Genomic DNA, 12,806 nt, shown 5'->3' on the forward strand with positions numbered 1-12,806 from the left:
CGATATACACCGCGCTAGCTAGCCCTATCCTATGGCCTACGCGCACGCATGTAAACGAATGCAGGTTGTGGCTGATGAAGAATGGCTTCGTCGAATATCTTGAAGAAAGATGCCCTGACGGCATTGAGGGGAATTACAAGAGAACTGCGATACATTAGGCCAAAGGTAACTATGTGGCAATAGGATATACACATTTTAGCGTATAGCCAGTAAATTGCAGCTAACGTAACCTAATACTGAGTAATAGTAGCGTTGGCGTTAGCGTTTTAGTCTGTATTCCTGTAGTGTTTTTCTTCTATGTACGTAGTCCCACGTCTATAAATCTGTGCTGTAAATTATATACTATTGAAAATTGATTTTTTTTTTCTTATATTGATGACTAGATCGAACCTTCTGTAAATTACTAAAATACTAGTAGGCCCTACTGGAAATGTGTGAATGGCTTTCTCCAAAGTCGGGGATGCTAGAGGAAAATCCAGCGTAAAGGCACATAGGGTCCTAGTTCTAACGGGTTAGACTCTAACCAGCTCAGCTGCTAACGTAACCTAACGTTAGACCCGGTCATGCCGGTGGTTTAGTTAAATGCTAGCCTGACCAGACCGCTGTGCTGTGCGAAGCACAGCTCAGCAGTCTGACATCTACTAGTGTTTTACATTGTATATGACCATCGCTTTTGACGGCGAAATCACATTAAAATGTTTCTACATGATTACCAAAATGTCTTTAATTTTGTTGATTTTACCAATAAGATGATTTTTACCACTCACCTAGGCTACATCGTATTTTGTTGATGGTTGAGTTGAATTTGGTGTTACGTTGGTATCCAGACCTTGGCTTATTGTTGAATTTTTCGGAGTAGATCGTGCGATGATTTACAAAATCAACAAACTACCACGAATGCTCAACCGGAAGTACCATGGTAGCATTTTACGTACCCCCGTGCGTTTTGTGTGTTACGTAAAGCTTGTCGTCTTCTACGTACATGTATTACCGCGCGTGCTGCTCTCATGATTTGACCTTTGCATGGGTCACTTCCACTCCGACAAGGTCATGAACATTTCCGACTCGCTACGTTGTACTTGTAGATATACGAGAGTGATTGCCATTCAAATAACACGCAAAAGATGAGGAGTGAAGCAATACGGACGCTTACAGACCTGATTTTAATCACAGATTTTGTTGTGTTTTTGACGTAATTTAACAAAAAAAAAAATTGCATACTGATTATTGAATGAATATCATAGACTATGGGGATTCCTTATATTTTAGTTCTCTACAATTAATAAAGACATTCATGAAGGAAACGTACACCCACCGCTGAAAATGACAACGTATACGAATAGGGTAGACGTGCAGCTTTGCGACAGCGGCTGCGTGTAGTTAGTCAAATGCACACATGGGCACACGGCGCAAGTTTCCTACAACCTACACAACAGAGACTATGCTATCGACTCCTTTGACTTTAGCGCTTTAAACCCTGTAAAGTGACCCATTTCCACGAGTCCGGATAAGTCCGATCCACTGTAGTCAGTGTTCCGATCACAGTTCGATTCCTGATTCAGCTGATGATGACAGCTTTAGCAAACTTCTTCTGTGACGTCATAACTAGAAATATACTAGAATCTATATTTACTAATATTCAAGAAGCGCGCACCCTGGCATCACTACAGACTGCGTGATGTGCAGAAGACAACAAAGTCAACTTTACCTAGCAACACCTACGCGCTTTACTCTTGATGACAGCTCAACTTCGGCATTCTTCGTATTACACTAACGATGACGCCCGGTGATCGGCAGTATCATCCAACAGCGCCTCCGCAACCACGTACCACTGCACTGGGGATCTACACACTGTGCCTTTAAGGAGAGTGGATCGTATCACGGGATCCGGATGCCTTTTTTTTTTGTCCCTCTATAGATTCCATAGAAACAGAGGATGAAATTTCTGCCAAAGGCAAACCTACAACTAGTTATTCACAAAGTCCTGAAAATTATGAATTTCGCAAAATTATGTAAACTATTTGCTCCAATTTTTGGAAAATGAAAAACTTCAAATTAACCCCTCTACAAAAAGTTCTCTTTTATCACCGTGTAAAATCACATTCCAGACAGGATTCTCATAATGGAACAATCAATGTCTTTAAGTTTCAATTGCATGCACCAGGATCACAATTTATACCTAGATTCAACATACACATTTTTAATGAGTGGACGACAAAGAGAAAATTGGCAAATGAGGCTCAAATTTCATATTGTACAGTAAAATGGTTTAACATGAACATTTCGATGAATTTACGAGATAGAATCTTGTGATAGATCGACATCTTCTGTGAGACTCTATCAGATCACATCAACACCACTCACTGCCTGCCAAGCCAGCCAAACCCATCATCATCATTACGCCGAACATGGAGTGCATTGGCAGTCTCCGGTCTAGAAATGGCAATCAGTGCAATGGATATGATAGAGGGTTGCCTGTTCCTCATTGCCAGTGCCGCATATCAAATTCCCTGGGCCTCTAGTGTGCGGGATTTTGTTGTTGTTGCTGTTGTTGCTTTATTTATTAATTTTGTTTATATTCATCTTTTTTTCTTCTTTTTTTTTGTACATGGGCTATAAGATCAGTATGAGTGTGTCATTTGGCTGAAATGCATGATTCTTACCATCAATGTGTAAAGGGTATTAAAAGGTTCAAGGGGTATAGGTTTTTTTTTTTGTTTGTTTTTTTTCTATACAGCATGCTAAAGGAGATGTGAACTTTCATATTTCCAGAAGAGAGTGTACATTGTATTTGGAATTCTGTAATTTGTGCAATCTTTTGCTAGGTTGATGCTCTTAAATGTTTGCATTAAAGGAAAACGAAATCCAAAGAGCAATGTGGATTGAGTGAAAGCAGCAACATTAGTAGAACACATCAGTGAAAGTTTTAGGAAAATCGGAAAATGGATGCAAAAAATTGTTAATATTTATTTAAGTTTTGGTATTGTAATTACTGGATAAGGATCCAAGACCTCCAGAGCTCATGATGTCTTGTGTGAACAACAATAAAGAAAATGCAAGAGACCCGGGGGTCTTGCCCTCACCTGAGTATCGCAAGTTCACCTTTCACGCAGTCACTAATCTAAATATCACGTACACAGCTCTACCAAAATTTGACCAGGCATTCTCAAGTAGAAGATGGAAATGTACAATTAGGGCCCAAATTTGAAAAAAAAAAGAAAGTCCTTCACTGCGTGAATGCGTCCGGATAATAGAGATTTCCGGATAAAAGGAGGCCAGATAATCAAGGTCGAACTGTATCAAATAGCTCAATCACTTCTGATTCTAGAGAAGAAGGTGTTGTTGTTGTTGTTGTTGTTTTAAGATTCCTTAATTTCCCAAACTTGGCAGGTAGCATCCCTAGGAGCATAGGATCTCAGTATGTTCAAATGGGTACCCTGTCCCACCTGTCCCCAGGTAGGGCATGGTGCCCATTTTAACAAATTGAGATCCCCTAGGGATGCTACCTGCCAAGTATGGTGAAAATCCGTCATGAAGTTTTCAAGAAGAAGATGAAAATCCACAATTTAGGCCCCAATTTGGACCTCCCCACCCCTCTCCCTGCCCTCAAGGGGGGGGGGGGGGCACCCCTGGATCTGCTATGAACAAACTTGAAACTACAGTCATTAATGTACTAACTTAAAGCATTAACTTAGCTGTATCACTTCTGATTCTAGAAAAGATTTTTAAAGATTCATTAATTTGGGGAGGTTTGGGCCCCTTAGGGCCTTCCAGGTGGGACAAGGTGCCCATTTGAACAAATTGAGATCCTATGCCCCTAAGGATGCTACCTGCCAAGTTTGGTGAAAAAGGGTCATGGGGTTCTCAAGAAGAACATGAAAATGTACACTTTGGGTCCCATAAGGACCCCTCCCCACCCCCCCCCCCCCCCCGGGTCCCAAGGGGGGCACCCCTGATTCCGCCATTAACAAACTTGAAACTACAGTCATCAATGTGCTAACTCATGGTATTAATTTAGCTATCACTTCTGGTTCTTGAGAAGGAGATTTTTAAAGATACCTTAATTTTGGGGGGTTGGGGCCCCTGGGGGCCCCCTGGGTGGGGCATGGTGCCCATTTTAACAAATTGAGATCCTAACCCCCTAGGGATGCTATCTGCCAAGTTTGGGGAAAATCGGTCTTGGGGTTTTCAAGAAGAAGATGAAAATGTAATTGTAGAAAGTTTACGCACAACAGACGCCAGACAAAGAGCGAACGCAATACATATTGTAGCTCACTTGAGCCTTCGGCTCAGGTGAGCTGATAAAGATAATTCCACAAAAATTCATTTTTTTCATGAAAATTACAAATTCCATCAACTTGATACTGACATTGTTAAGGGTAGTAATTATTCCCCCTGCTTTCTGATAGCGGTTAGTCAAGTGCTCTTTCATTATGCTAGAAAAGTGAAAGCATGTTGAATTTCCTTTATTTTTTTTTTTTTTTTTTTTACATTGTTGTCCACACATGATGTTATAAACTCAAGTAGTCGCCATGTATAGTGGTTCCAACACAAAAACTTTAAAAATTCATAACTTTTGCATCAATTATCTGATTTTCCTCAAACTTTCACTGATGTGTTCTCCTAATGTACATACATGTATGTAGCCTCTTTCACTCAATTCACATTTCTCTTTGGGTTTTGGTTTCCTTTAACTTGATGCAATTGATGTAACATAGAGCGATGTATCACTGGCCTCTGCAAGAAAGTCTTCCTTGGCTTTCCAGTCTGCTTTTAGATGGTGGTCCTGAGAGTGTTGTTGCTGGTATCAAGAATAGAAATAGAAATGGTAAGATTTGAATTACCTTTTTTAATTCCTTCATTCTGCCTATATACCTCATCTATCCTCTTTCCCCTTTTCTTTCCCTTTCTTTCCATTTCTCTTTCCCCTCCCTCCTCTCTTTTCTTTTCTCTTCTTTCCTTTTTCTTAATCTCTCCTCTCTCTCTTCTTGACTTTCTTTCCTTCTCCCCTCTCTGTCTTTCTCTTTTCTATCCATCTCTTATTTTTTCATCTCTCTTTCTCTCCCTCCCACTCTCTTCATCTCTCCCTCTCTCTACTCTCACCCTTCTTTCTGTCATCTTTCCTTCTATCTCCCTTCTCTGCTCTGTCTCCTTTCTCTGTTCATTCCCTTCTCTCCTTTCTTTCCATCTCCCCTTCTTCTTTTCTCTCCATCCATCTCTCTTTCTCACTTTCCCTCCATCATTCCCCCCTCTCTGTCACCTTCCCCCCTTCCCCTTTTTCTCTTTGTCTCCACGGTGGACCATGGTATCAGACATCGCCAAGGAACATGTTGGCCTTCCAGTACCTCATGGAGCAGTACCGCGAGAACCAGGTGACCCAGGAGCAGGTTTGCAGAGCACACAACGACATGTTGCACAAGGCACAGACCTACCACTGCCTGCTCAGGAGTACAAGGGAATATGAGGTTAGATTTCCAATGATCCAGCACTGGTCCTTGTACACCATTGCTGAGTACCAAGATGTAACGCAGAGAGCCACTGTGCTAAAGTGCCCACTCTGTACTATAAATTAATGCTGTATTGTATGTCACAAGCATGATCAAGTAAACTGTTCACCCTGAAGGTCTATACCGTGTTTTGTATGTCAACAAATTGAAACAAAAAGTTGACTGTACATACCATAATCTTTGTTTGATATAATTGTAGGTTTGTTTCGTCTTGAATCACACTATGGACAGATAATTCATCATTTATTTTGTGAGGCATTGTTAATTGATCGCACACTCAAAAGTGTAGTTTTTGATGGTGAAAGTTGATGTGTAGGAGGTGATTTATGTGTGTAAGTAACGATGTTGAAACCTCTACTCTTGTTAAGAAATAAAAAAATTAAAAACAAATCTTCATTTTACTACATCCTTGTAGATATACTGCATTGTGCAATTTCCAGAGAAGTGAAAGCCCATTTTTAGAACCTCCCCCAGTTAGTATTATTCATTACAATGAATGACGGACCTTTGCATGGTGGATGACAGTTCCATGAAAGGGAGAATTGAAAAAAAAAAAAAATACAGAAAACAGCAACAATGTATGGTAGTGGACTGATTGTGTTACTTCATGTTTTCAGCTTCAGTGATTTGAGGTAACTGGGTAAAGATAGACAGATAGATGAATGAATGAACGAGTGAGTGAAGGAATTATTTGATACATGAAAAGTGAGTGAATGGATGAATGAGGGAATGCATAATACATGGATAGATGGATGGATGGATGATGATTGTGGCCGAGTTTAGTATTACTCCCAACTGTCCACGTCACTGATGTTAAACATCAGTGACGTGGACAGTTGGGAGGGTACCATATGATCCTTGCCCCACCATGGGCCCACTGCCCCTCCACTTTGAGAAATGTTCCACGGCCCGTGAGGGTGCCTTGCCAGTATACCTGTAATGAAAGAGAGCAAGCTGCAGCAGGGGACATCTTCTTCTGCTGTGAGAGTGCCAGTCCTAATAACTGGTGCACCTATTTATTAAAAACGCCCAACACCACCTGTAGTTAAAGGGTGTGTACAGTTCTGGTTGAGGTGAGGATTTAGCTTTTAACGCTTTGCGAGCTATTCAGAAACCACTCCATGAGATGTCAAAGAGTACGCAATTCTAAGGGGTTTCAAAAGTTCATCTGATGAAAATCGGTTTTGAAATGGCCTAGATATCCAAAAACAAGGTGAAGCAAAGAGATCCTAATAAAAGATGTGGCCTGTCGCCATTTATTATTATCACTTTTTTGGATATCTCAGCCATTTGAAAACCAATTTTCATCAAATAAGCATTGAATCCTTTTTAAAATTACATGCTCTTTCATATTTCATAAGAGGTTTCTCATTATCTCACTTAGGGATGCTCAAAACATGAATCCCTACCTCAACCAGTACTGTACAGTCCCCATAAGCACCTACATTGTAACTTCCCATTGGTGCCACACATGACTTCAAGGAGGGCAATAATTTTTGTGCATTTCGCGCAACCAGAAACTAGTGCAAATACAAAAGCACACAAATATTTTGCTTGCTATATGTTCCAGTATTTCATGTCTTGATTCCACAGAATTAAAAGCACACAAAACTCTTCTCACCTGGCCAAGTGTGAATAATTAGTCACACAAAAATATCCACTTTTATAGTAGTTCAGTCTCCATCATTGACAGATCCTGATGACATCATGTTGGCATACAATGTTTACCTGTTAAAGGGGAATTCCAGTTCAAAAATAAGTTAGTCTGGTTAAAAAAAAAAAAAAAAAAAAAAAAAAAAAAAAAAAAAAGAATTAAAAAAATTTAAAAAATCTTACGAGTTCAGTGGTAAAAATTTGACTGAAATTGGATGAAAAATAAGGAAGTTATGAAATTTTGAATTTTTTGCTAATTTCTGCAAAAGAGTTTGTGTACAGTGGTTATGAATTTGCAAATGAGTGAGCTGACCATATCCAGACATAACCTCACAATTTTCCATTGATCTTGTAAGAAAAAAATGAAGAAAATTCAATGTTTCTGTCATTGAAGTCTGAAACATGATGTTATTCCTGGTTGAATAACTTCAGAAAAGTGATCAGTAAGATATATCAGGATTTGAGCTTCAGGCATAATTGCGTTTGAATGAAAAACTTTAGATTTCAAAATTTTATGTACAAACTATACGACAAGTCGTGAGGGGATGACATGCTCACTTTGTCATTTGTATATTCATATTGACCATTGAAGAACTGCTTCCACAAAAATTACTGAAACTTCAAAATGTCATAACGTCCTTATTTTTCATCCGATTTCGATCAAAATTTTACTGCTGAACTCTTAATATTTTACTCTTTCTTATCAGACTAACTTATATTTGGACTGGATTTCCCCTTCAAGGACGGGCTGATTTTGCCATCTTAACACACACTTTCAATAGACACCTACCCAAGTATTCTTGGGACTAGTCTTCAGTGGGTCGCGTCAACAAAATCATTTTATGCCTAACAGAAACTAAACTTATACTCAGAGATTAAAAAAAAAAGCACTTGCATTCATAGTGCTTCTAGTGTCTTGTCTGTCTTTGGAAACTGATATGTGAAAATGTCAGGCTTCCACTTGATACTCTCCCCTTTAATTGTGCAATCACCTCCTTCATGATACAAGACAATAGAAACAGATTACTTGGTACTTAGTAATTATGAATACTAAAGTGCTGGTCACATGTTTTCACCTTCAACAGTGCATGTGATGCACGAGTAAGGAGACTGATAGTAAAAGTGTAGGCCATTGTATTGCGCTCTCATTCACATAGCATATATGTGCAGAATTCGTTATTTTTCACCAGTGGTGATTTTAGCGGAAGCACTCTCTCACCGGATGGTCAGTTCTGCTTGTTCTAGGAAACAGCTGTTTGTGGTATCAAAAAGAGAGAAAGAAGGATTGTGAAAAAAAGAAAAATGACACCAGGATATGACTTGCAAGGAAATGGCTTTCTTTTTTTTCTCATGAATAACATCATGATGAAATAAGCTCATTTGCATTACAGTGAAATTAGCAAAAACCAAATTTGTAGTAGAAAACCAAAACATGGTGAAAGGATGTGCCATTAATACAAGTGTAGTGGCAAAAGAAATATTGTAGGAACTGCCTAAGGTTTTGAAATGATACCATCATCTTGTACAGACAAAGAAATTGCTTTTTTCTTTTACCTGCATTAACATTGCATATGCCCAGTTGCATTTATGAGCAAAAATCCTTTATTCTTATTTGCACAAGACCAACCACAACATGGTGAAAGAATATATTATGTCATTAAAGGACAAGTTCACCTTCATAGACATGAGGATTGAATGAATGCAGCAATGTTAGTAGAACACATCAGCAAGTGTTTGAGGAAAATCGGACAGTCCGTTTAAAAGTTATGAATTTTTGAAGTTTCTTCTTAGTCACTGCTGGATGAGAAGACTACTACGGCTTGTGATGTCACATGTGTACAACGATATAAAGAAACTAGAGAAGCACTCTGAGAGCGCAGACCTCCGCCAAGCATGCAGCTCATTTCCACTTCTTCCATAGAGATATCAGTGATTTCCACCCATACGTACTTAGGCACCATGCTGAAAGTGTTTATAGTGTGCTGAAAGTCGCCAGATTTCCCAATATAGAAGCCTTTCGTTGTTACATCATAAACCCTCAGCTGCACGGCGCGCCTCGCCCTAGCAGAAACTAGAGCACGCACTTTAGTGCGCACATGCAAACCTCAAATACGCGCAGCCTGAACTACCAAGTTCATTGACCCTACCTGACAAAATATCAAAAATCCTTCATAAATTCCCCCAAAATTCTCGGATCACTACCAAAAGTTAATCGTTTGGTACTTGTGTCATTCTCAACCTTTCCTGCAAGTTTCATCCCAATCCATTAACTACTTTTTTAGTTATTTTGCACACAGACAAACTAACTAACTAACTAACTAACTAACTAACTAACGAACGAACGAACGAACGAACGAACACACAAACCAACAGTAACGAAAACATAACCTCCTCCCTTGGCGGAGGTAAATATAAAGAAAATCCAACATATTTTCACTTTTCTCACATAGTAAAAGAACATTTGACTTCCCTCTTTCAAAAGGCAAGGGGAGAGTAATATTACCCTTGACATACGTCAGTGACGAGTGGAGGAAATGTGTAGATTTTTCAAAAAGTAAAATTTTGTGAAATTCTCTTTATATTTTCCTTATAGCGTTGTACACATGTGACATCATACAGGGTCGTAGTCTTCTCATCCAGCAGTGACTGAGCAGATCTTTAAAAATTCATGTCTTTTGAACGGATTGTCCGATTTCCCCCAAACTTTCACTGACGTGTTCTACTAATATTGCTGCATTCACTCAATCCACATGTGTATGAAGGTGGACTTGTCCTTTAACACTGGCCAAAGAAATATGGCAGGAACCGCCCTTAAAAAAGAAACAACAACAGACAAATAAACAGACAAATATCAGGATTTGCCTTCCATCAAAACTTTCAATGGGCTTCAGTATATGGATGACCTGTCACTGCTCTTTGTGCATAGCATGGAATATTAATCAATAGATCGTGCAGGATATGAATAAAAAGGCAATTCCTGTAAACCTTCATGCCTGCATCCCTTACGCCAAAGAGAGGAAGGCTATGTGACAATAAAGCAGGATTTTCACAGCTGAGCTGAGTGCCAACTTTTACATTGCCAAAAAAAAAAAAGCAAATGAAATCTTGTGAAGGACTGAGTAGAGTTAAAAAAAAAAAAACAACTTTGGAGATGACTCTTTTGTTTATTTTTTGAATAGTGTGCAGAGATATCTGCCATGCACTTTCTAATGTTAGTCAAGAGTGTGACCCAAAACAGGACAGGGTACATGTATTTCAATGCCGTTGTACCATAAATTCCCCTATTGCTGAGAATTCTAACAATGGTCAGGCTAAACACTTGCATTTCCACTCTCAGTTGTTATGATAGTCATGATGTCATTATGCAGTCTGATGACAGGAAACCTTTCAAGTGATGTCTGTGGTGTCCCACCCATGCTGCATTAACGCGACCTCATTTTCAAGGTTTCGACCAATAACCAGCCTCTATCACTTTGGAAAACTTTCAAGAACAGTAATAGCTGCCATAATGGCATTTATGACTCGTATATGACTGCTAATTGAGCATTTGATTTCTGTCTTGATTTCCATCTTGATATCCGACTTGACGCACAATTTCTATTTTCTGTCTCTCAGGCTCTGCAGGCAGAATACGGAAGAGGCGAGAGAACTGTAGAGGAGAGCGCACGACTGGTCGGGCTGGAGTTGCCCAAACCTCCGCCAGCTGGCGAATAGACTCTGTGCAAAATCAACACAACAACACCGTGGGTCTGTGGTATCAATCCCCGGATTCGTCAGCCTTTTCTGTCTGACACCGAGCATGCCAAATGGGTGTACCGAGCATGTCAAAAGGACAACAGCACTTTGAGTTGCAAAGTTTACAGTGATAAGGAAAGGTGGAATGAAATGAACAGAGCAATGAAAGTTTCAGTAAAATGAGATGAGAACATTAGGCTTTTTCAAAACAGTGGTAATGGTGAGAGTCATGTGAAGTGGATAATTTCATTCCTTTTCTCTCCAATGGCTTGCATACAAGTCTTCCCTAATTATCGCTTTTATTGAAATTAATTGAGATATGAATTAAATTACTTTGTATTTGCATCAGAATTTAAAGTAGCAAAAGAAATTAAGAATGCATTTGTTTGCTGTTTATTTTCACAAGGAGATTTGAGGCTGATACATTACCTGTTGACAACTGGAAATGGCTTTTTACAAGCCAACCATGCAGAGAGTAGTAAAGGCATTAAAATCAATGCCTTGTCTAATCGGCTTGGGTACCCATAAAACTGCAAGCAAAAACAGCGTTTTTGTGTTTTGTGACTTGTTGCAAATGCATAACTTTCATGCACATGTGTTTTGTGCACTTGTTTCTTGAAATACAATGCACAGTGGAAAACCACTGTTCTGTGCATTTGTTGGACTTTACTCTCTGCATTGAAGTTGACTTGAGTGAAGAGTGGAGTTCTCCTTTAAGAGAGACATTTGACGAGCCATGGGAATGTCCAGATCAGCAGCGGGATAAGCCAGGAAAAAACAGGGAAAGGAACAAGCGACTTTAATTGCTCACCCAGTAAATGGGATGTGATTGTAGACAAGAAAAAAAAGAATTTGCAGAAAACGACCGCCCCACACTGAAGGTCTTGGCGACAGCTGAAGAAAGTGTACAGGCAGTCTGCTATCCGAGGAGAGGGAGAATAAAGCGAGGTTGTTGTCCTCGTTCTGTCTTGGTTGATGAACTGACCGATTGACCTTTGAACTCTTGTAAATAAATGTGGTCCATTTACTTCCAAGAAAGTTTTATAATCTAAAGATCTTTGGTCTTCTGATGATGTTTGTCATGTGTTCACTGATTAAGTTTAAGATTTTGTTGTTATTTGTTTGAAGGTTTGTAGCCTGGCTATGTTTTTCATAAAGGCATCCTAATTTCTGTGAATTCTGTGTGTAGATGGCAATGTCTTTCTCATGAAAAACATGCCCAGAGCTGTCTTTCCCTGTATAATGAGAGATTGTCTGAAATGTACAACAGAATTTAACCAAAGCCAAAGCCCGAATATAACTGTGAATTGAGTAAAATTAAGCAGCAGTAGTAGTAGAACACGTCAGTAAAAGTTTGAGGAAAATAGGACAATTGCTTCAAAAGCGTTGGATTATTAGTTTTCATGGCATCATTTCTTGATAAGGAGACTACTACACTTCATGTCATCATTATGGACAATACATACAAAATGTAAAGAAAATTCAACATACACATGTATTTTCACTTTTCTAGCATTAATGATAGAGCACTTCATTTACCTCTTTCAGAAAGCAGGGGGGAATTATATTACCCATACATGTATGTCAGTAACAAGGTGATGGAACGTGCACTTTCTATGAAATATGAAATTTTGTGGAATTCTCCCTTTATTTCCTTTTTATTGTCCAAAATGGCATCACAAACTGTAGTCTTCTTATTCAGCAATGCTGTCAGCAAACTTTAAAAGTTCATAACTTTCAAATGAATTTGGATCAATTTCCCACAAACTTTCACCAATGTGTTCTTACCAGCATTGCTGCTTTCACTCAACCCACATTTGTACATGAGATTTGGTCACGTTTAATCTTAGGACCTCGTCAGTACCCGAGTGAAATTTCTTCCTAGTGTGACCAGTTTGTGACGAGTGTGCG

General features: G+C 39.2%; 1 protein-coding gene across 1 annotated transcript; it reads left to right on the forward strand.

Annotated features, from left to right (window-relative positions):
* Window positions 1-35: 35 nt before the first annotated feature.
* Window positions 36-11,948, forward strand: LOC140237547 (protein FMC1 homolog). The gene is made up of 3 exons (XM_072317481.1): window positions 36-165; window positions 5,313-5,465; window positions 10,776-11,948. The coding sequence occupies exons 1-3, from the start codon at window positions 82-84 to the stop codon at window positions 10,872-10,874; spliced, it is 336 nt and encodes a 111-aa protein (XP_072173582.1). The 5' UTR covers window positions 36-81; the 3' UTR covers window positions 10,875-11,948.
* Window positions 11,949-12,806: the final 858 nt, after the last annotated feature.

Source organism: Diadema setosum, chromosome 14 (assembly GCF_964275005.1).
Source record: "Diadema setosum chromosome 14, eeDiaSeto1, whole genome shotgun sequence".
Lineage (NCBI taxonomy): Eukaryota > Metazoa > Echinodermata > Echinoidea > Diadematoida > Diadematidae > Diadema > Diadema setosum.